Source organism: Cyprinus carpio, chromosome B24 (assembly GCF_018340385.1).
Source record: "Cyprinus carpio isolate SPL01 chromosome B24, ASM1834038v1, whole genome shotgun sequence".
Taxonomy (NCBI): Eukaryota; Metazoa; Chordata; class Actinopteri; order Cypriniformes; family Cyprinidae; genus Cyprinus; species Cyprinus carpio.
Window position 1 is genome coordinate 4,821,839 of NC_056620.1, and position 22,978 is coordinate 4,844,816.

Genomic DNA, 22,978 nt, shown 5'->3' on the forward strand with positions numbered 1-22,978 from the left:
GAGTCTGGAGGTACGTTACTTGCGTTGCCTGTGGTAACGGAGGTTCCCTTTGTTGTCGTTGAAAAGGGGGTTTCCCGAGGTTGCTGATTGGCTGGAAGTTCAGTAGTCGTTGAAGTGACGTCTTGGGAAGGCCGTGGTTGGGTGTTGGCTGACGATGAGGAGTTGTGGGCTGGTTGAAGTTGAACGGGCACTCGACGTCAGACTCGGAGATACGGCGTTACAAAACTTAACTCAGAACACGAAACTCTCAACGGAAAAGAAAAGAAACTAAAGTAAAAGAATAGAAGTTAAGTTTGACGAGACTAGGTGGTGTTTCTTCTCATCGTGGCTAAGTAGCAGCAGGCGTGCAGGCCGAAGCACGCTGGAACGGTGCTCGAAGAACGCTAAAAGTGATGACTAAAAGCAGCAGCTGAAAAGCCAAAGCTACAAGCAGGCTAAAAGCTAAAACTATAAGCAAAAGCTAAAAGCAAAATTTGATGGTGTCCTGAGTATTTAAACTGGCCTTTTGGCCACACCTCAAATGTTGTCTTGACCAATTGCTGTTGTCTTTGCTCGGGGTGTTGCGATGTTTGTCCTACCCATTCATAAATCATATGTTATCTTATCAATCACATGGTCCGAATTTTCCCACTCTTGCAGGGTATAATTTTGGACATGATTCGTTTGATAAGAATATGATACATTTGACAAATAACTGATGGTCAGAAACGTTTCAAGCAAGAATATTCGAACACACACATACTAAACATGAATATGAATACTTAAGCTATTCAATAGTTATTAAAAAGACATACACAATAAGTGATTAGAAACATGATAGTCAAATGTGTGGGTTTCATAAATGATATGGAGTTAAGCAATGGACTGATGTTCCTTTATAGGTCTTTTTGTGTTCATCTTGGTGCAACTACATCTATAAACGACAGTTCCTGTGCCATTCTCTGACATGAGGATGTTCTGTGTGAAGACCAGAGGTTAAAAGGTCCCCTTAGGAATTTCAGTCTGGTTCTGCTAGGTGGGGGGAAGTCAATCCAACGATCTTGTTTACTCTCATTGGTTTACATGTGATGGTCATGCTGTGCATCTCTTTGACCATCAATCTTGATTACTTGCCCCAAATTTGACAATCTCTTTTCTGAATTGAAATTGTCAATAATTGTTCTAATGGTGTTAATGTTGAAAGCTGTTCTGTGAAAGAGTTGGTTGGTTAGTGGACTTGCTTCTGACTTGTTGCACTAGGAATTGATTTACAACATCCTGTTGCCTTTCTGAGGAATTCGGCTCCTCATGTTTCAACCATGGTCCTGATCGAATCTATAATTTGTCTGGTTCAGGTCTGATACACTACACGCCACTGATGTGGAAACCAGGGAAAACATTGTTCAGTAAACACAAATCACCACCATTCAACATGGATTTAACAGTAAGACTACAGGAGCAACTTGTGGATGAAATGGTCTAATGTTTTTGAGTGTTTTTAAAACACAACTTTACCCAGCACTTCAAAGCTTTAAGTATTACTGAATTTGAAAGTTATTTTTAATGTGACGATATTTGTTCATCCTTCATAGGTTTCCCCCAAGTTTCATAATGTAGGAAAGCAAAAATAAAAAAAAAAAAAAAAAAAAAAATATTATATTACAACTAGTAGATGGCTGCAGAGAAGTACTTATAGGCCATTTCCACTCCCTAATAAGCCTATATATATTTTTGTATTCATTAAATTATATTTAGACATTATAAATGACAGTATTAAAAGTACATTATTACTGGCATTTATAATGTGTATATTTATTACATCTGTAAGACATCTAATAAAGATCTGGGAATCATCTGCTGTGTACTCTGATAAATGTCTCAGAAGCAGTTTTACATGCATTCCAATAAATGCCTATTTGACATCTTAGAGACGTACTGCAGATGAACAAGCACTCTTGAAATAAAATACATCTTGCATATGTAAATGCAGATATTAAATAGATGTCTCCGAGATGTAAATGTGTGATTAGGGTGAGTGCTTTACTGTCAGGTTCTGGTGCCACCTTCTGTAGAACTTAATGGCACTAGTGCTGATGTCGTCAAATGTTAGTCTGGAGACCTACAGTGGTTCTCGAAATCAGAAAAGTCTTAATAGTGTTAGAAGAATGTTGTCTGTGGTATATTTTCAATGCAAAACAATAATAAATGCAAATTTTGAGAAAAGCTGCAGCAAAATCAGTCGTTTTAGACCGCAAAAATCAGAAAAAAATTCTGCGAAATCCTTGAGGGACTGCATATTGCATGTTTCCTCTCACTTGTAAAGTATGGTAGCAGTTATTTCTTCTTTCATTGAGGTTCCAAATAATGGCTCATTGGATATAACACATAGGAAATTATATTCTCAAGCACACATGCAAAATATGTTGCAGCTTTATTTCTATGAAATTGTTATCTTAGCTATTCTGTTACTAATAAAATAGTTTTTTTTGTTTGTTTTTTTCTTCACTGCTTGTCTTATGTTGGCACAATCCCTAAATTGAACTTGAGTAGTTTTACTAAGGGCACCCAACTCACATGAAATTGAATTATGTCAAACATATTCTACCTGCCTTCCTGATATAAATTACTATACATTTGATATGGTAATTAATTCTGAGACAATAATTTGGGCAAAGAGCACTAATGACTTGTTTAAGACTTGAAGTTTAAAGTTGAGGACTTGCAACTCGACTTGGACTTGCCTGTCTTGACTCGGGACTTGACTTGGGACCTGACTTGAGATTTGAATGCAAAGACTCGACACTTACTTTTGATTTGCAAAAAACGACTTGGTCACACCTCTGTTCATAATAAGCATATTTCCAGTACGTTCCTCTGGCTTGCACACAGTGGCCACATTTCACAAAACCATAGGGTAAAAAATTATTTTATGTTGATAAATAAAACAATTCCAATGCACACTCTACTGAAATACAGAGGGAAAAATAAAGAAATGGAAAAAATTCAACAATTAAACAACACTGCGTCATCAGTGTTAGTATTGTATCAGACACTTGCACTTAACATTAGGCTGTATGAAGAACAAGCTCAAATGGATTTAACAAGGTTTTTGGCCAGCAAATGAGGAGATCTGTGTTTTGTCTGTCAACAGAACGGCCGCATCTAAGGGAAGTGCATCACATTATACACTTTCATTAACCTTTACAGGTTATATAACATTTATATATGGGCGCTTAGTTTTTCTTGTTGTTTAATACACTTGGCCAAAATCTCATGATAGGCCTATAAACGATTAAGCCCTTATGCACTGGATATTTAAAACGTACAAAAGTATATTGGCTAGACGGCAAATAACTTACTTCTCCGCTCTTCAAACACGCAAAAACATTAGCCTTTACAGACATAGTGTTTGAATAAAGAAAACACTGTACTATTCAAACTTCAGTTAATTATTTACCCTTGCATTGCGAACAAGCGGAGATCTGTCTCCTCCAGGCTGTACGCGCGCGGCGCAAGAGGGTCTGGCTGCAGACTTGCACTTGCACTCTCAAACTTGCACTCTCAGGCTTGCACTCTAAGACACTTGCGCTTCCGCTAGTGACATCACTAACAGTCTTTTTTTTTATTTTTATTTTATTTTATTGATAACTTTTTGTTTGAATCTCTCAACATTTTACAACAGTAGCCAGGTGTTGAAGACAAGAAAAAATAAACTAAATTACGAAGTCACTAGCAATTGCCACTTGCACTCTCAGCTACCTGCGACGTCACTTGCAGTCGACACAAATCGTGCGTGTTGCCAATGGAGACAAGACACTGTGGTGATTAAACGATTAAAACTAATTTAGTACCGTAACGTACAGGGGTCCTGCAAGAAAAAGACAAGACCCGCAAATCCACGGCCACAAAACAGCAGAATATGAACGCGACGCACAAAGTCTCTCGTTAAGTGTTTAATTTCCTCCCATAGAAAAAACAAACACATTATATGGCATAATCTATTACGATAGGCCTACATAAAGTGAAATTAAAAGATCAAATTCAATATATAGTTATTATTTAATTTACTACAAGGCAAGCAGATGGCCATAAACACAATGCGCAAACTTTCACTTGTCCTGCAATACAGCAAACGCTTAATGTGGCATAATAATGGACTATAAAGACAGTTCAGGAGCCTATATGTCTTTCTGTTGACTTAAAGTATATACAGACCAACAAATATGTTGGTCTGTATATATGCATTATGAAATGCATTAAGTGATATTAAAAGCATCAATGCATTATGCGTTAACGTTAAACATTTTCCTCCCATAGAAAATCATTATAAATAAAACACGTTATGTATCTTAATGGACAAAGACAATGATATAAAAGAGCTGTAGACAGTTATTCTATATGGAAAAACGCTTAACGCGAAACTTTGCGTGTTGCATTTATTCTGGGCTCACCTGCTTGCATGTACATATTAGTTATGCATATATATTTTTTTTTTTCACTTTTAGAATAATGAAGAGGAGCATATTGAGTTTGGTCTTTATCATCTTAGTCCATTATTATCGCACATTATGCCATGTTTTGCGCATGTTTTACCATGTTTTATAAATTATTCATTATATTAATAAACTATATTGAATTTGATATTTTAATAGCATCTTAATACATTAAGCCATCTTAAGTGTTTATGTTTTCTACGGGAGGAAACGCTTAATGAGAGACTTTGCGCACTGCATTCATATTCTGCTGTTTTGTGGCCATGGATTTGCGGGTCTTGTCTTTTTCTTGCAGGGAGACTTTGCGTTACGGTACTAAATTAGTTTTAATCGCTTAATCACCACAGTGTCTTGTCTCCATTGGTAACCCGCACGATTTGTGTCGACTGCAAGTGACATCGCAGGTAGCTGAGAGTGCAAGTGGCGATTGCAAGCGACTTTGTAATTTCGTTTATTTTTTCTTGTCTTCACCACCTGGCCGCTGTTGTAAAATGTTGAGAGATTCAAACAAAAAATAATAATTAAATAGAACAAAATATAAAATAAAGACTGCAAGTGATGTCACTAGCGCAAGCGCAAGTGTATGAGAGTGCAAGTCTGAGAGTGCAAGTGCAAGTCTGCAGCCAGACCCTTCTCTCACTTTGCGATAGACTCTGTACTGACCCCGGTATTGTGTGACCTACATATGGACATACTAGCCACCAACAATTCTGTAAAAGAGCTAAAAGCAGACGTTGAAAAGCTAGCCATAGCGGCGAAACAGACACGTGACTGGGTCGATTCCATTCAAGTAGCGGCACGTGAGGATAGGAGAACAGTCACGAACCTGAGAAAACAGCTAGAACAACTTACCAATGACGAACATAGAGGATAGGAGCAGGAGAAATAACGTGCGACTGGTGGTGTTACCAGAGGGCAGCCGGCTTGATAATCTTTCCAAGTGAATATTGAGATTGAGCAGGCTCATCTGGGAGTCTGAGACGGAAGAAAAAAGTAACTCTGAGCAGCCGCGTACTCTTATCTTTCGTGTGCTGAGATGGCAAGACAGATCAGCGATCCTGAAGGGTACACGGCAGGCATACCCAGTGAAATATACACAGGATAATGTCACACTGCTGTTTTTTCCTGACTTCAGTCCAGCCACGTCTGCCAGGAGAAGGAACCTCAAACCAGTCCTAAGGAGGATGACAGCACTGGGTCTGCGACTGTTTCTCAAAAAAATGATGACCGATGATTAAACTGTGACACAACGGTGAGCAGATGATGTTCGACTCTTCTCAGAAAGTGGAGGATTTTATCAGCTCACTGCCACAGAAGAAGCATCTTAAATGCCCAGGGGAGGAGAATAACAAGGTGGACATGGACACTTAAGTTTCTGCTAGGATCTTCTGTCCTGCAATCTTGTCTAGTGACTGTATAAGCTTTAACCCCCCCCCCCCCCTTTTTTTTTTTGAGCTAATGGAGAGAAGGTTTGATTATACTGGTTCTTGACACTGAGGTTTTTGGGGCAGGTTTTGCGCTGGTGTGGATTGGTCACGTATCCAAATATTTTTCTTTTTTCTTTTTTTTCCTAGGCAGACCTATATTCTCGGTAATGTGCGGTCTGCTTTGGTTCGGGTTCAAAGTTATTTGTCGTTTCTTTTTCTGTGCTACTTTTATTTTATACAACAGACATTAATATCTTTATTTATTTCATTTGAATTTTAAAAGGATTGCGCACTCGGGTGGTTTGGCATATAGAGTTAATTTAAGGAGATCTCATTTTGTGCGGGATTGGATTGCGCATCTTCAGGTCGACCATCGGTTTCCTTAGTGAGTGGTGGAATTGTTGATCGCATTACAATGCCTTTTTCTGTCAAATCGGGAATTATTTGACCTTAATTTATATGTCGACTTGGGAGAAAATGTGGTCAAACCTCAGTTTAACCTCTAAAAACTCGGCTCATCATCTTATATATTTCAACGTTATTTATGGAGCATGTTTAGTAACTCTTGAGTGTGTGGATGATGTCTGTTGTTTTCGTGTTTTGTGATGTTTGATGTATGTATAAAAATAAATAAAAATTTGATCAGAAAAAAAAAGAAAGTCAAGGTTGGGGAATCTGAGACCTCCAATGACGAAAACTTTTGTGGTTTTTTTGTGTCTGTATGGAGCCATTTTCCAACTCATAGTCAAAGGAATGTGGATAAAATGTGCTCTGTGCAGACGCTGTGCCCACCAAACCTGCACTCCAGGATTAACAGCATTCAAATTTGTCACCATTCAGACGTAGATACACAAACATGCACACATTGATAGTTTTTTTTTTCTTCATTTTTTTTTTTTTGACTTACATGTTCTTTACCCAGATAAACTGGGGTTGAGTGTTAATTAAAAATAAAAGCTGTTAAGCAAGTTTGTTCTAGTAGAGCAATTTACACATGTTCACATTTGTGAGTTAGATAGAAAGTGGAGCTGAGTAATGTTCAGTCACAGAGACGTTGTATTGGGTTCTTCTTTTGGATTGCTTCAGTAAACCTGATTTGTAGCATATTGCATCGTGTAGCTTGTTTATTCTTCTTTTGACTAATTGTTACAACTTACCCCTGTATGTGTTACATTCTGCCCCGGTAGTGGGGTAGATTGTAACAAAGGCACTTCATGTATTTAACATCAACTTATAAGGTGTGTCATATTCTTGCAGAGGTTTCAGTGGGTGCCTTTTGTAGTTCAAAAATGTGGGCACTTTGTATAAAATTTGGAGTACTCTAGCTTAAAAAACTCTGTGAGCTACAGATGCCTACGCAAAAAGTGTTACAACCAAACCCGGTCTCCTATGTGTGTGTGTGTGTGTGTGTGTGTATATGTATGTGTCATTTGCATTTGCAGTGCTTAATATGAATGTAGTTCTTTCCCTCATTAAAGTCATTAAGCATACTTATACCTTTTGTCTTTTTTTATACCTTTGATTTTTCAATTAATTATTTGGTTCAGATCAAAGTTTGTAATATTGTGATTCACTTCATAGCTGGTTGGTTTGGTTCATGACTTGTAGCTCTTAAATACTTTTTTAAAAATCCCTATGGGAAAAATTTATGGAGAGAGAGAGAGAGAGAGAGAGAGAGAGAGAGAGAGAGAGAGAGAGAGAGAGAGAGATCTTCTGGATGCAACGCTGGTGCAAAAGTGGGCAGATACTAAAGTGCTTCGTGCTGCATTTAAAGAAGATGAGCATTACAAGCAGATGTCAGCCACAACATATATTAAAATATGATGTGAGACTATACAGACATTTTCCTAAATAAGATATTTATTTGCTAGAAAAACAACTTGGTTTGGCTGAACATAGAATTTAGGTTAAATAAAAAAATAAAAATAAAATAACCCATCTTTTTTTTTTTTATAGTTTACCCAGCACCTGGGTAAATAATAATAAGAATAATAATCCAGATTAACACAAGTGTTCCACAATTTGTATTTTTAAGAATCAAATTTAATAAATTTTACGCTAAGCATATTTCCACCACATGAAATGACAGATGTGAGTTTAGCTGACTGATGACCTAGATGACAAACTCCTTCTGGTAAGATTTTGAAGTGCACATCCAGTGGATGTTTTACTATCCAATGAGGCCACGAGAGAGGTTATCCAATTTATTTTGTAATTCGTAAGTAAGCCAGAGATAGTCTTAATATTGGAAGATACCAGGGTCTGCGTCTCTACCTTTGGAGAAAGCGTTAAGGCAAACTTGGATAGTGTGTGCCTTCTGCCTTGATAACCAATCACATTACAGCCCTGACATAATTGAACTTCTGTCGGAGTTGTGTGACAGTTAATCACTGTTTACAGGTACCATAGAAATGAATGAGAAATGCTGTTACTAAATCATACCTGTAGAAAAATTACCCCTGACAATTTTGTTTGTTTGTTTGTTTGTTTATGGTAAACAAAGATTAGCCGAAATTCTGTAGATTAATTAAATGATAACCACAGAAACAGTATATTTAGTGTAGTGAAGCCTCTCCTCCACTGACATTTATTAAAAAAAAATATATATATATATTGTTATCATTTTTTAATTATTATTTTGCTATTTTAAGAATTTTTAATCTGTGAATATGCTAGACCAGTTTGCAGTTTCACGCATAATAACAAGCTCTTTTGTATGAAAGCAGATTTCAAGTTACAAATGGCCACACCTGCTATTATGTCAAAAATAGGGTATATTTTTTTATTTATTTATTTTTTCTTGCCTGGAAAGTAGATAGAGGAGTGCGGCTGAAGTCAAGGGAGGATTAAAATAAATGCAGTAAAGGCAAACAGTTCTCCCTTCTTGAAGTTGATCAGCCATCAGGGCTTCAAAGATGGATGTTGCATAATCACAATAATTTATAGGAGAGCAAACGATCAGAAGGGTTTAAACCAATGACCATCAAGCTGTGTCGTCAGCCAGTCATTATTTAACCTTTACCATACATGTGTGACTAACCAGTTAAACAGGATTTTTTTTTTGTTTTGCATTTTTTTTTGTTTTGCATATTCTAAATTTACAAACTGATTTGACAGACTTAGCCGTGGTCATACCATCCACGATGGATTCAAGCACACAAGGTAGACAGTAGTTTATGGGCATTATTAAAGTGATGTTATGTTTTAAAATTTTAAAGGATTTGGCAATTGATATTTTCTGTGAATCAGTTTACAGGTTAAGAAAATATGTATTACTATTTGCATGTTTTGTTTGGATTACATTCTACCTGGTAAGTTTGTATTTTTATACACTTTATATACAAAAACCTAACTTTATATATATATAAACCTTTTATTTATCCCTGACAACAAGATAGGTTTGTATACCATTTAGAATTGAACTGAGTCATACAACATGCAGAATTTGAATTTAATAAAGTCAAAAATTTATAGAATAGCTTTAGAGGTCTTATTTATAAAACAAGACATTAAGGAAATATGAGATATGCACTATAAATGCCATTTGTAACATACACATTAATTTTTATTGCTAAAAATAATCCAGTATCCTTGCTACGTTTTAGAATAAATATATCAAACTATCCTTAAAAACTGTTTTAAATGATAAATGATAAATATTTTAGAACAGAGTTGATCTCATTCATTTCCATTTCCATTTAGTCATTTAGCAGATGCTTTTATCCAAAGCGACTTACAAATGAGGTCAATGGAAGCAAGAAAATATCCACCGGCCAAATGGTGTTTAAAGTGTTTTAAACAATTAAAATAAAATTAAATCCTTGCAGTTTTGCTGATAAGGTGAACATATTTTAGCTATTTTAGTGGAGACAGATGGGCTTATATTCAATTTGGTGTCTGACTCGGCGCGTGACTGACAAAGTATTTTAAAGCTGGGCACACACTGTGCAATTTTTAATAGTCCTTTACGATTGTTGTTTGTCAGACTGTGCGAACATGATGATCATGTCATACCGTGGGATCTCAGTTGTCATTAATGTCAAAGTTTAGCCTACGACAGATGCGTGCAGGAGAACTTTTCCAAAGTTTTACATTATGAAACCATACGCGTTAATTGACTGGGTTACAAAGTGAGTTACACAGCACATGGGGCTGAAATGTTGGCTATCATGAAAAGTATATGAATGGCAGCAATAGCGACATATTTAATAAGAGTAGTTTAAGCAGCACTACACACCCAAATGAAAATAGCTGTGCAATCGGTGTTTATCATAGCAAAGGTGCGCAGAGGATGGGAGTGCTGGAGTTTATGGCGGTTAGAAGAAAATTCTTCCATTAATTCTAATCATGGCTTGTCTTGAAAAACTTAAACAGTTTGACATTCGTCGTAGGAGAAGTCACATGACTGTGCTCTAAGTCTTCTGGCACGCACACACACTCATCGGAGATCGCGCAGCTCACACATCCAGGAGCAAATAAACTTCTCAACGCTGCCCCGCGACTTTTATTAATTTGAGGGAACGTATTAACTCATGGGAACGTGATATTACGTCGTGGCCTCGAGATGTTATGTTTAGGGAACGACATGTTTTCTCGTGGCCACGAGTTTAATGCATAAACCTGCGTGACCAGAGCAACCCGGGATTAACAGAGATTTATTCATACATATTTTATTTTGAATTACGAAATTATTATATTATTTATTATTGAAAATATTTCATTATTAAATTATTATATTAACCATAGGCCTTGGCTACCGGACTGTATTACGTGCGATAGTCAGCTTTCAAATGAAGTTTATCATAAATAAATGTTACATAAAGTGCATAATATAAAATAGGCATTTTTAAAAAATGTACCCCCCCCACACACACACACACCTACACAAACTGGCTTCACCCTGTTTAAAAAGAATCTTTCCTTCATCTTTCTTTCATCACACCTTTTCGAAAAAAATGTTTTAAATAAGATTTTTAAATAAGATATTTTCTCACAAAGCAGACAAAAGTTTACTAATAAATGCTTTAGCACAAAGACAGAGCATACAAATATTGTTGTTCCATAAAACCAGTGCTGTTTTTCATGTCACAGTGGTCAGATTTGTTGTTGCATGACATTGTCTCTGTATTGTCTCTGTCAGTGTGTTCTTTCTTTTTTTTCTTTTCTTTTTTTTTTTTTTTTCTTGTATTTAAAAACATTTTGTGACAGTATAAATATTGGTTTGGTGTTCCATGAAATATTCTCTATATAAGAATCTTAAAGGGTTAGTTCACCCAAAAATTTAAATTAGCTTGTGTTTTACTCAGGCATCCTAGGTGTATATGACTTTCTTCTTTCAGACGAATCCAGTCTGAGTTATACTGAAAACTGTAAAGAAAAATGTCGGAGGATTTCAATATAAACCAAGAGGAGACTGGTTTTCCTTTGCTAAAGTCATGAAACTTTGCTTCCTTTGCACCAATAGACAAACTTGCGAGATTAGCATATCTCATACATGCTGCGTCATCCACCAGAATGGCTTCAGTGTATGACAGATAATGGAAGTGAGAGAAAAGTGTTTATTACATTTGAAATATGGATATTTATCTTACAAAAACAGGAGGCCTTTATTCACCACCAGGAGCCATGTGAGGCATGTTTTATTATGGATGCATGTGCTTTATTTGACGACTTGTGGACTGTTCAGTTGTAACACCCACTGACTGCAGTGATAGAGCTTGGAATAGCTAGGACAATTTTTTATATAACTCCGACTGGATTCGTATGAAAGAAGAAAGTCATATACACCTAGGATGCTTCGAGGGTGAGTAAAACACAACCTAATTTTCATTTTTGGGTGAACTAACCCTTTAATGTGTTCTTTCTCGTATGTCACAATGTTCAGATTTGACAGGGAACAATAAAACTTTGTGCCCCTTTTCAGAAAATAAAAGCATTTCAAAATTAAGGTCCTGTTTTTGTGATCTTTCCCATTCATTCTAAATGGCCAGTCATTTTTGGCCCGGGAACACCACAAGTGTAACTTTGTGCCATTTTGTACAAAATAAAAGCCTTTCAAAACAAAGTGCCTGATTAAACATTAAAGTACACTAGTGTGATAAACAGTGCAAATTTTCTCCACATTTTATTTAATATTGTGAAAATTATTCATAAATAATATTTTTTTCACTCAAAAAATGAGGTGCCTACTCTCAGATAAACGCCTACGATAAAGGCCTACGATTTATCAGATGCAAATATAAATACAAAACCAGTCCTAAATGAAAGTAAATAAGTTGATAAAAAGATTGAATCCAATATTTGGTGATAATATAGCATAATGAGTGATTTATAAGCAATTTTTTGAGACCGGGTAATTTTTGACCGTGAACACAACAAGTGTGACTTTGTACCATTTTGTACAAAATAAAAGGCTTACAAAACAAACTGCCTGATTAAACATTAAAGCACACTAGTGTGATAAACAGTGCTAATTTTCATCAGTTTTTATTTAATATTGTGAAAATGATTCATAAATAATGCTTTTTCACTCAAAAAATTAGGTGCCTACTCTCAGATAAATGTATGATTAATCAGATGCAAATCTAAATACAAAACCAGTCCTAAATGAAAGAAAAGAAGTTGACAAAAAGATGTTATCCAATATTTATTGAACAGTGCAAATTTTAATCAGTTTTTATTTAATATTGTGAAAATTATTCATAAATAATGTTTTTTTCACTCAAAAAATGCCAGATCTTTCTTTCTTTCTTTCTTAATGTATTTATTTATTTAGAGCAAAAAAATGGCAGATGTGTCAATGTGTTTGGAGCGGCCGAATGTGGCATCTATGTATATATTTCTATTTATAATAGGCCTAATTTAAGAACCTTAACTAATGTATTGTATATAATGATTAATTTTGCATGTGTGTGTGTGTGTGTGTGTGTGTGTGTGTGTGTGTGTGTGTGTGTGTATATATATATATATATATATATATATATATATATATATATATATATATATATATATATATATATGACTTATATCATGATCCTTTTCCAGATTGTATGGCGACTGAATTGTTTCCAAATGAGAAAATATCATCCCCCTGTCCCTAAACCAGTTCCTAAAAATAATAATTCATTAACAATATCAGTGTTTGACATGGGAATCAGTGATGAGGAGTGGGAAAGACTACAGAAGGCTCTTGACTGGCCTGGTCCAGATCAACAAATCACTCAGCTGGATCTGAGCACAAGTCCAGTCCACTCAACATTCTCTATTGCAGGACTGAAAAATAATTACAAAGTGGGAGACAACATCTCTGTTATTATCACAGCCAGAGACCACAACAAGAACCTGAAAACATATGGAGGAGATTTTTTCAAAGCAAAGCTTTTCAGTTCAGAGCTAAAGGTGTGTTTAAGTACATTTGGGTCATTTATAATAATTTTATTGTAAAATGTTTTGCCATTACAGTTGTCCTTTTCCATTCTTCTTGAAGCAAGTGTGTACGGGGAGGTTGTGGATCATCGTAATGGGACTTACTCTGTTACTCTTCTTCTTCCCTGGGAAGGTCAGGCACACGTTTTTGTACGTCTTGAGCACTCCAGTGAGGTTGTGCAGATTCTTAAAAAATACAGGGATTCCTCATTCCCACGCAGCCACTATAATGGTCACTTTGAAGGATCAGGACCCAATAAAACCAGGATCAGTGAAGTAGTAGAATGTAATCTTAAGTGGGGTGCAGAAGGAAGCTGGAGAAAAGGCAGTTGCTGCTGTGAGTATAAGGATATAAAAACAGGGACGGTGTGGCAGTGTGAGAGACCAAAGAAACTTTCCTGTGACAAACTGGTTTATCACTCAAGAGGAAGTATGGAAAACCCATTAAATCCCTTTGAGAAGCAGTTTTTTGCAAAGTAAGTAGGACATGAGTGAAAACTAATTCCAGAAGAATTGTATAACTGTAGAAAAAGTGTAGAAAATCTCTCTCTCTCTCTCTCTCTCTCTCTCTCTCTCAATTTCAATTTCATTTTTTTCAATTTTTCAATTTCAATTTAGGTGAGCTTTATTGGCATGACAAAAACTGTACATTTGTATTGCCAAAGCAGTTGCAGCTGGGCTGCTTACAAATAGAGCACATATGTATTAACAAAAAGAAAAGGAATAATAGTAATAGTAATAATTAAAATTTAAAATTTATTAAAAAAAATTAAGCATGTAGTGCAAAATGAATTAGTGTATGCAAGTGTATAAGTTAGAAATAAAATAAAATTAGATAAATTATTAGATTTACAAAGGCAAAATATACATCTAAGTAATATAATAGAGTCATATGGCATAACATATTCTACATGTGCTGGAAACATCAGATCAGGGCAGATTGAGTGTTTTCTCTTCTCTGGTGACAGGCAGACACATATTGAGCAGCAAACTCACAGCAGTTCTTGTGTTCTCCGAACAGATATGGCAGTTTCTCCTGGTCTGAAAGAGTTTTAAATGTCTCTCTCTCTCTCTCTCTACCCCCCCCCCCCCCCCCCCTTCACAGGACTTTAACAAATGTTCCTATTACTGGAGACACACAAATCATCAATATCCTTCCCAACACTACAGACATCGGTATGTTCACATATGATCTGTGTACATTTTGACCATTTAACCCCTTAACTGTCACTCACATTTTTGAACATAGACTTTATAGTGCACGATCCAAACTTATTTTTTTATAATTCATGAACGAAAACATTTTGTAACATGACATTGATGTACCATTTTCATGGTAATGCAATGTCTGATTTTAAAATGGGTTTTAAAAGATGAATTTTGAGATTTTAAGTTTTCAGTTGATATATAATTTCTGATGATTTCTAAAGTGTGATAGAGAAAAAGGCAACAAAGAAGACTTTTTTTAACAAAGGTCAGAACTCCTGTTACGATGTAGATTTTTGAGGGTGCACTCTTGTCATAAATTAATCAATTACTTTTCCTACATAATTTGTAACAGAAAACATTCTAACGATAGACCTTTCTAACGATATATAGTTTGTCAAGATTAGATTAGATTTAATTGTAATATGGTGAAGTAAACGTAGACGTCCCATATACAAGACAGGTGACAGTTAACAGGTTAATGTACTATTTCGAAAGAAATAAACAGAAGTAGAAAATAAATAATGGATTTTTTTCTTCTTCTTTTAGCAAACGGAATGGCTTGATTTCTTTAATTTGCTTTAATTCTGTTGGCATTTTTTTCCAAACAGGAAATGGTCAAAACACACACAAACAGATATCATCTTAAATCAAATTTAGTTACAAGAGAATTGGAATTAGAATAATTACTGCACAGTCCTTTCAGATAAATGTTTCTTTGCTTTAGGCACAACAGAGAGGTGCAGATCTGGCTTGACGACACCTGTTCCTGCAGGATTCTATTTGGAAGATGTTTGGAAGTCTTTTGTATGCAACACTCAACAATTCAATCCTACCCAAATGTGGAAATGTCTCAAAAATAAGATTGTCTACATGATGGGAGACTCCACCACAAGGCAGTGGTTTGAGTTTTTGGAAAAAAAAGTGCCTGGCAAGTTGATCAGCGATTTGGGGGTTATGACTTGGGGAAGTCGTGGCCTAATGGTTAGAGAGTCGGACTCCCAATCGAAGGGTTGTGAGTTCGAGTCTCGGGCCGGCAGGAATTGTGGGTGGGGGGAGTGCATGTACAGTTCTCTCTCCACCTTCAATACCACGACTTAGGTGCCCTTGAGCAAGGCACCGAACCCCCAACTGCTCCCCGGGCGCCGCAGCATAAAATGGCTGCCCACTGCTCCGGGTGTGTGTTCACAGTGTGTGTGTGTGTTCACTGCTCTGTGTGTGTGCACTTCGGATGGGTTAAATGCAGAGCACGAATTCTGAGTATGGGTCACCATACTTGGCTGAATGTCACGTCACTTTTTTTTGTAAAAAATGTGTTATTGAAGACTTGATAGCATGAATGCATAACATAAATAAAAAATAAAAAAAATCACATAGAGATGCCCCACAGAGTATTTTGACACTTAATCCAAAGATGTATGAATGTCTTGGTATTAGAATGTTGAAACTGAAGCATTCTTCAAAATATCTTGTTCCAGAAAATAAATAAATTACAAATGCTATACATGATATAATGCTATTATAACATATTAATACGTAATACATGTGTTTGGGTGAGCATAAGTGAGTGATGTGACAGGCTCATTTTCATTAAAGGGTTAGTTAACCCAAAAATTTTAATTCTGTCATTAATTACTCACCTTCATGCCGTTTCAAACCCCTAAGACCTTCGTACATCTTCAGAACAGGGTGAGGGTGAGCTAACCCTTTAAGTGTCCATATACTTCTTGGGACTGCTGTATACAATAACCAAAGGCAACTTTGTAAAGCTATTTAAGAAATGAATAACAATGAGTCTAATGTAAATTTTTGCTTATCTTTATTAGGCCTAAAAAGAATGAACCTCCACACTCCTCATTTGGCTGGACCCCTAATGGCTGTGGAGTTGATAAATAATATCATTATTCACTGGAGGCCTCATAGTGTTCCTTTGCGATTTACTATAATGCCTATGACCAACCTGCATTATATCGCCAATGATATTGATAAAATAGCTGGTGGTCCTCATGTAGTCGTTGTCTTTACACTCTTTGCCCACCTGGTGTTTCACCCAATAACATTTTACATTCATGAAGTGGCCAAAATCCGTCAGTCTGTTGTTGCTCTGCTGAGACGTGCACCACAGACCACCGTTGTCATCAAGTCTGGAAACACTGCAGGACTAAAGGTACACTTAGTCACTTCAAATCCTACTCTTTTAAATACTTTTCCATCTTGTTTTATGGTCAACAGGAAAATATGATGCATTTGTTCTTTTGCTTTAATATTAAAAGTCTTGAAATACTGCACTGTAAAATCCAATCGTTTACCTTACTTAGATGTAATTAGTTATCTTTACTTAGTTGTTATACTTACTAGGTTTTATTAAGTTTCAGCTACTTTCAAGGCAAATATAAAAATTTTTTTTTTGTTTTGAGTGACACTTACTTAAAATATTCAAGTAGCCAAAAAGGAACCAATGACATTAATAAACCAGTGAGAGGCAGCAGTGCACTAATATGTTGCTAATTGCCGTTTTTTTTTTGCAGCAGTTTTAGCTCACCATTATAGTGATTAGCATTCCCTTTGGTTGGGCACTTTAAACTTCATTTATGTTACTATAATTTTCATTCTATTAATGGAGTAATGCATCATGAAATCAGAGTTATTTGATTTCAAAGAAAAGTAATAAATAGGTTGCTTTTATAAAATGACCTATTTTTAATTAAAGCATTTTTTTGTGTACGTTTAATAATGACCTTTTTGAGATTTTATTTTTCATAAATACCTTGATATGCTTTTTATATAATCCTTAAATAGTGTGTGGTAATATGTTGAAGTCACACAGACTTAAATTTATCACATGAATCACAACAATGGTAACAATTAAATTTAATTTATTTTCTTTAATTGTAACAATAGCCATTTTATTTGATCTTTTTGTTGTGCTACTACTGACACAAGACAGCAAATAAAATTGGCAAATAAAAACAACAACTGTAAAACAAAGCAACTGCATAATTTATTCTGCGCAATGCATTCTGGGAGTCATTGAGTAGCTATACTAAGTCATGAGTAAACCTAAATGAAAGGATCAAGTACCCACTACAGTTCTTTTTTAGTTACTAGAACTCTTGTGTAAGTTAACTATACTAACTAAGCATTTGTCAGTACAACATACTATTCCTATTTCACTTTACTTAGTTTTTTCAAGGCAATCGGTTTGCATGCTTTTTTTTAAGTAAGCCCAATTTATTAGATTTTACAGTGTGGGCTCATAGGTGTGTCTCCGTATATTTAGACAACACGCATACTACTTTTTTTTTACTAATATGCTAATTTATTCTAATTTACAATAATAATTTACATTTAGTATAAAATTTCTTAGTTTAAAAGGATAATTTATCAACAAATAACAACATAAATAAATAAATAAATAAATAAATAAATAAATAAATAAATAAATAAATAAATAAATAAATAAATGTCATTATTTACATCTATTAAAAAAATTATGAAAACAGTCAGTCTAAAAAAAAAAAAAAAAAACACAAGGAAAAGTGGATGGATGAATAACTTTTAACTTAGATAAAAGGAATAGGTTAACTGTCATTGACATCAGAAGCAACACCAGCGGCTAAAGTTACAGCATGAACCAAAGTCTGTCGTGCCTCCCTTTAGCCTATTGAATTTTAACAGACCCCCTAAAGCGTGCGGTGGGTTTTGTGGGGTGTAATCGAGAATTAATGGTGGAAAGTCAAATGAGAGGAAGCAATGCCTCCATCGTGATATGATTCGATATGGATACAGTTATATTTTGCTGTGATTGATTCTTTCGATAAATTCCCCGTCTTGTGTACATGCATATTCCCCTTTCGCGAATCAGTCTGAAGGAACAGTATAATGACGTTAATGAAAAGACTAATTTAAAAAGTAAGTAAACAACTCACAAACTTTTTTACATTAATAAGACTTGAAATTATCTGAAAACAGGATCTGTGGGAGTTTTTGGTGAGTAATCAGCTTCGTGAAATTTAAAGTAAAACTCAGTTTCTGTGACCAATTTTTACCTCAATTCGAAGACGGATGATCCAAAAAATTCAAAAATAGTTAAAAGTTAACTATTTAAAAGAATAGCTAAACATGAGTTCTCAAATAAAATATATTGTTTAAATTGCTACTGCCTTGAGTTATTATTTTGGAATAAATGTAAAATAACTAAAATTACTAACTTCATGAGAGTCATACTTGGCTTTAATAAATAGAATATTGATTAAATTGTAAATGTAAAAATCTAAATATAGATGATCTCTCTCTCTCTCTCTCTCTCTCTCTCTCTCTCTCTCTCTCTCTCTCTCTCTCTGTATTTTACTAAACAAAAATAAATAAATGTGACTAAGACATGAATTTGCATTTGAGAAAATAATAATAATAATAATAATAATAATAATAATAATAATAATAATAATAATAAAACTGTGAGGACAGACAATGATCTTATTCTATGTCTGACAGTATCTTGTTATTGATCTGTATCGTTACAGGACATTTTTCAAAGTGATTGGTATGTAATGCAAGAGAACACAGTGATGAAAGAGATGTTCAGAGATATCGATGGCGTAATCTACTTTGATGTCTGGCAGATGACTTCCTGTCACTATCTTACTGAAAATATTCACCCAGGACCTGTTGTCATTGCTAATGAAATCAGCATGTTTCTCTCATATGTCTGTCCTGCCTAATAAATCCAAACAATATTTGCTTTTTCATCTTCAACATATATATATATAAAATAATAATAATAATAATAAAACTTCTCAAACAAAATAGCAGGAGCCCAGAACTTTTTCTTTTTCTTTTTTAATTAACTGCATTAGAAATTATATAACATTAATTGTTGTGTGAACATACTATTTTGTAAATAAAGAGTTTTGTATGTTGCAATAATCTGTACAGTGAATGCCTTTTAAGTTACCAAAATATTTTTGCTGCATACCCCAAACACAGTTTTTGAGTATTGCAGTACAAATTTGATATTTTGTATAAAGTAGATTGCAAATTGTATTATTGCTGTAATACCGTGTTCAGTTTAATGACATTCTGAAGCAGACTTTCCAGTTCAGAGATCAAGGCCTGTATTTATAAAGCCTCTGAGAATTACTCTCAAGAACACTGCTAGGAATTGACTTAAGTGTAAAGAAATTATTGGCTCAAAGCTGTGCTTAAAAGTTAGTTATCAAGCATCTAATTGGTAATTTAAGCAAAGTATAGGACTAAATCTTAAGTGTCAGTCTTAGAGTTGATTCACGACACTTTGCTATGCCACATACAGGATTTTGGATGCTGAAATACTCATGGACTAATCACTGAACAGATTTCCTTATTTAAGAATATTCTTAGATAAATTCACACTGAATGGTTAAATTCCTAATAGGAGTTTACATTCAACACACATTTGACACTAAATAATTTTCAAGAGAATACATTATGGTAAGGAAAAGAATCGTCATCACAACCTTCAATTTAGGTTTGTTCCAGCAGACGAAAGTATCATGTCTCGACGATAGTCAGAGATATCGCCTGTTGCTGATTTATTTGATGGAAGCAAGACGATTATTATTATTATTATTATTATTATTATTATTATTATTATTATCCGTCAAAAATATATAGGTGCCTATCTGTAGTGATGCAGTGCGGAGAGCCGCTTCAGAAACTTGCCGCGGTGTGGCTGGTGAGTAGACAGGATCAGCTCCAGTGGCTGGGTTGGAACCGTAACGCGCCACAGAGATGTGCAGTGTCAGATTTATTCATGATACAGTGTAGGTAGATTATAATGGCAGTGTTTTATAAGTTCATATAATACTTGTGATAATATGAAGTCAGTTATGATGTTCTTTGGTATGTAAATATTCTTTGCTCGTTGTCTCTTTGAATAACTGAGTAAATGTTACTGTTTGATTAACTGCTCATCGTCAAACATTTCAAAAACATTCTTCCTCTCCTGAAAGATTCACACACTTCTCTGTCTCCTCTGTGCCAGCTCAAGCCCCTACTGGCATCTCCTAACCACTTGAGAGACCTCTCGAGCTGTCTTAAATAACTGGGAGAGTAAGAGTGATACTTAGCTTTAAGAAATTTGATAATTTGCTTTTTTTACTTAAGTTTGAAAGTAGGACTAAATTTAATGAATTCTCAGTACTTAAGACTAAAATGGCACTTTGAGAAGCTTGATAAATAGGACCCTGGTCAGCTTGCAATTCAAGGTTTAATGTAGTTACTCTGTCCTCTCCTCCAGCAGCATGGGGTCTGCTCTGATTGGCAGGGTTCAGTGCTCTTGGCAGGACTGGTCTTTTCATGCAATTTATGAGGGCGGATTGAAGGTGGTGACCATTTGGAGGTTCCAAACTCTTAAATAAGCACTTTAGCTCTCACACACTCTCAAAAAAGCAGTTATTCACTATACACTAAAGGTTCCAGCAGTCATATACTGTAAATTACATATAAACTATGGTGACCAAACATGCCATTTTCCCAGGACATGTCCTGGCCAGGATTTCTATATTGCCTAAAATATCCACATTTTGGCTTTGGTTTCCTGTTTTCATTCTTAATGAAGGTAATGATCGTTTGACCAATAACATGCAGACATTGTACATAATCTACCAATCATGGTGCGTGAGAATCTACAGAGAACGGTCAAAGCGAAGCAAATACATGTACATATTAGTTTTCGACTTGAAGTAGCACTAGCATACCGATCGGTGTCAAGTCAAGTCAAGTCTGCTTTATTGTCAATTTTTTCAATTTGTTCTGTACATACATACAGAGAATTGAAAATGCGTTACTCTCAGACCCATGGTGCATACAGATAACACTAACAGTAGAGCCTAAAAATACAGATAGATACGGATCAAATCTAAAATATAAAACACAATTATACAAATAAGGGCATGTAAAAAATAATAATAAAGTTAAATAAAGCAGCGCAAGGCACATGGCAGATAGAGTGCAAACCAGTGAGGTGAACAAACAATGCAGATAAAAAGATTGTAGTGCAAAAAAAAAGCTTATTTTCTGATTAAAGTGACAAAGGGCTCAGAGAGCAGTTCTTTTATTTAAACTGACTGAAGATGTAGTAGAATGACATTAGTTCTATGCTGAATGAGGTAGTGAGGAGACCAATGCTGCACAAAGTGTCTGGTGCATGTCATCGTATGTTAGTGGGGGGGGGGTGGAAGGACCTGGGAATGTGGGACCTGGGGGGGGGGGGGGGGTTTCATAGTTCTGTGGTGCCTGGGGCAGAAAAGGGAAGGGAGGGCAAGTTCAGGAGCGAGTTCAGCTTCCTGGCAGCCTGATGAATGAAGCTGTCCTTCAGTCTGCTGGTTCTGGCCTGGAGACTCCGCAGTCTCCTCCCTGATGGCAGCAGACTGAAGAAGCTGTGTGACGGGTGTGTGGGATCACCTGGGATCACCTGTAGAGGGCTTTGCGAGTGAGACAGGTTCCGTAAATGTCCTGGAGGGAGGGGAGAGAGACACCAATGATCTTCTCAGCTGCTCTCACTATGCGGTGAAGAGTCTCCCGGCAGGACGAGTTGCAAGCGCCATACCACACAGTGATGCAGCTTTTCAGGATGCTCTCGATGGTGCCTCTGTAGAAGGTATGACATCAAAGTACCGTGTCAGCGATTCAAAAACACAAGAAGCCATCTGCTCTCTAGAGCTCTCACGGTACTTTGTCATACAATAATTGGTCTGTGCAGCGCAAACAAAGCCAAAACGTGGATATTTTAGGCAATATAGAAATCCTGGCCAGGACGTGTCCTGGGAAAATGGCACGTTTGGTCACCCTAATATAAACAAATATTTTTTATAGGATTCAGCTGAGGGAACTTGTGGTGGCTTATTGGTATGGTGTTAATCTGTATTCTCAAAGTCTTGGGGTTTTTTTGCCAGAATTTAGATTCATATTTTGATTAATAAAAATCTTCCATAAACTAAGAGAAAATGTAATAATGTTTCCGGTTCAAAGAATTATTCACAGCAGTTGTGGCATAAAGCCAGTTGCCACAGAAATTACTCTACACTCTTAAAAATAAAGGTGCTTAAAAGGTTCTTCACAGCAATGCCAAAGAAGAACCATTTTTGGTTCCACAAAGCACCATTTAGTCAAAGGTTCTTTAAAGAACCATCTCTTTCTTACCTTTTTATAATCTGAAGAACCTTCTTTCACCACAAAGAACCTTTTGGAAAACAGAAAGGTTTCTCAGATGTTTAGGTTCTTAATGGAACCATGTATGTAAAAGGTTCTTCTATGGCATTTTGAAGCACCTTTATTTAAAAGAGTGTACTCTTCTTCTCTGAAATAAAATAAATGTAAGGGCCATTTTTCTTTCAAAACTATGTCTATAATGCAGAAGCAACTGCAAAGTCATTGCATCATTTAAAAATCATTATTTAAAGGTATTCA

The 22,978-nt window shown here is 35.6% G+C and overlaps 1 protein-coding gene across 1 annotated transcript; it reads left to right on the forward strand.

The window, feature by feature from the left end:
- Positions 1–8,742: 8,742 nt before the first annotated feature.
- Positions 8,743–19,358, forward strand: LOC109046327 (NXPE family member 3-like). The gene is made up of 8 exons (XM_042752391.1): positions 8,743–9,061; positions 9,149–9,210; positions 12,944–13,297; positions 13,385–13,800; positions 14,430–14,500; positions 15,258–15,461; positions 16,357–16,697; positions 19,054–19,358. Exons 1-8 carry the CDS (start codon positions 9,043–9,045, stop codon positions 19,249–19,251), a joined length of 1,665 nt encoding a protein of 554 aa, XP_042608325.1. The 5' UTR covers positions 8,743–9,042; the 3' UTR covers positions 19,252–19,358.
- The last annotated feature ends 3,620 nt before the right edge of the window (positions 19,359–22,978 follow it).

What these genes read in the sequence shown, in the direction of transcription:
- LOC109046327 (XM_042752391.1), top strand. An exon ending in TTTGGATTACATTCTACCTG is followed by an intron (nt 9,211 to 12,943) that starts GTAAGTTTGTAT and finishes ATCCTTTTCCAG; the next exon opens with ATTGTATGGCGACTGAATTG. An exon ending in TTTTCAGTTCAGAGCTAAAG is followed by an intron (nt 13,298 to 13,384) that starts GTGTGTTTAAGT and finishes ATTCTTCTTGAA; the next exon opens with GCAAGTGTGTACGGGGAGGT.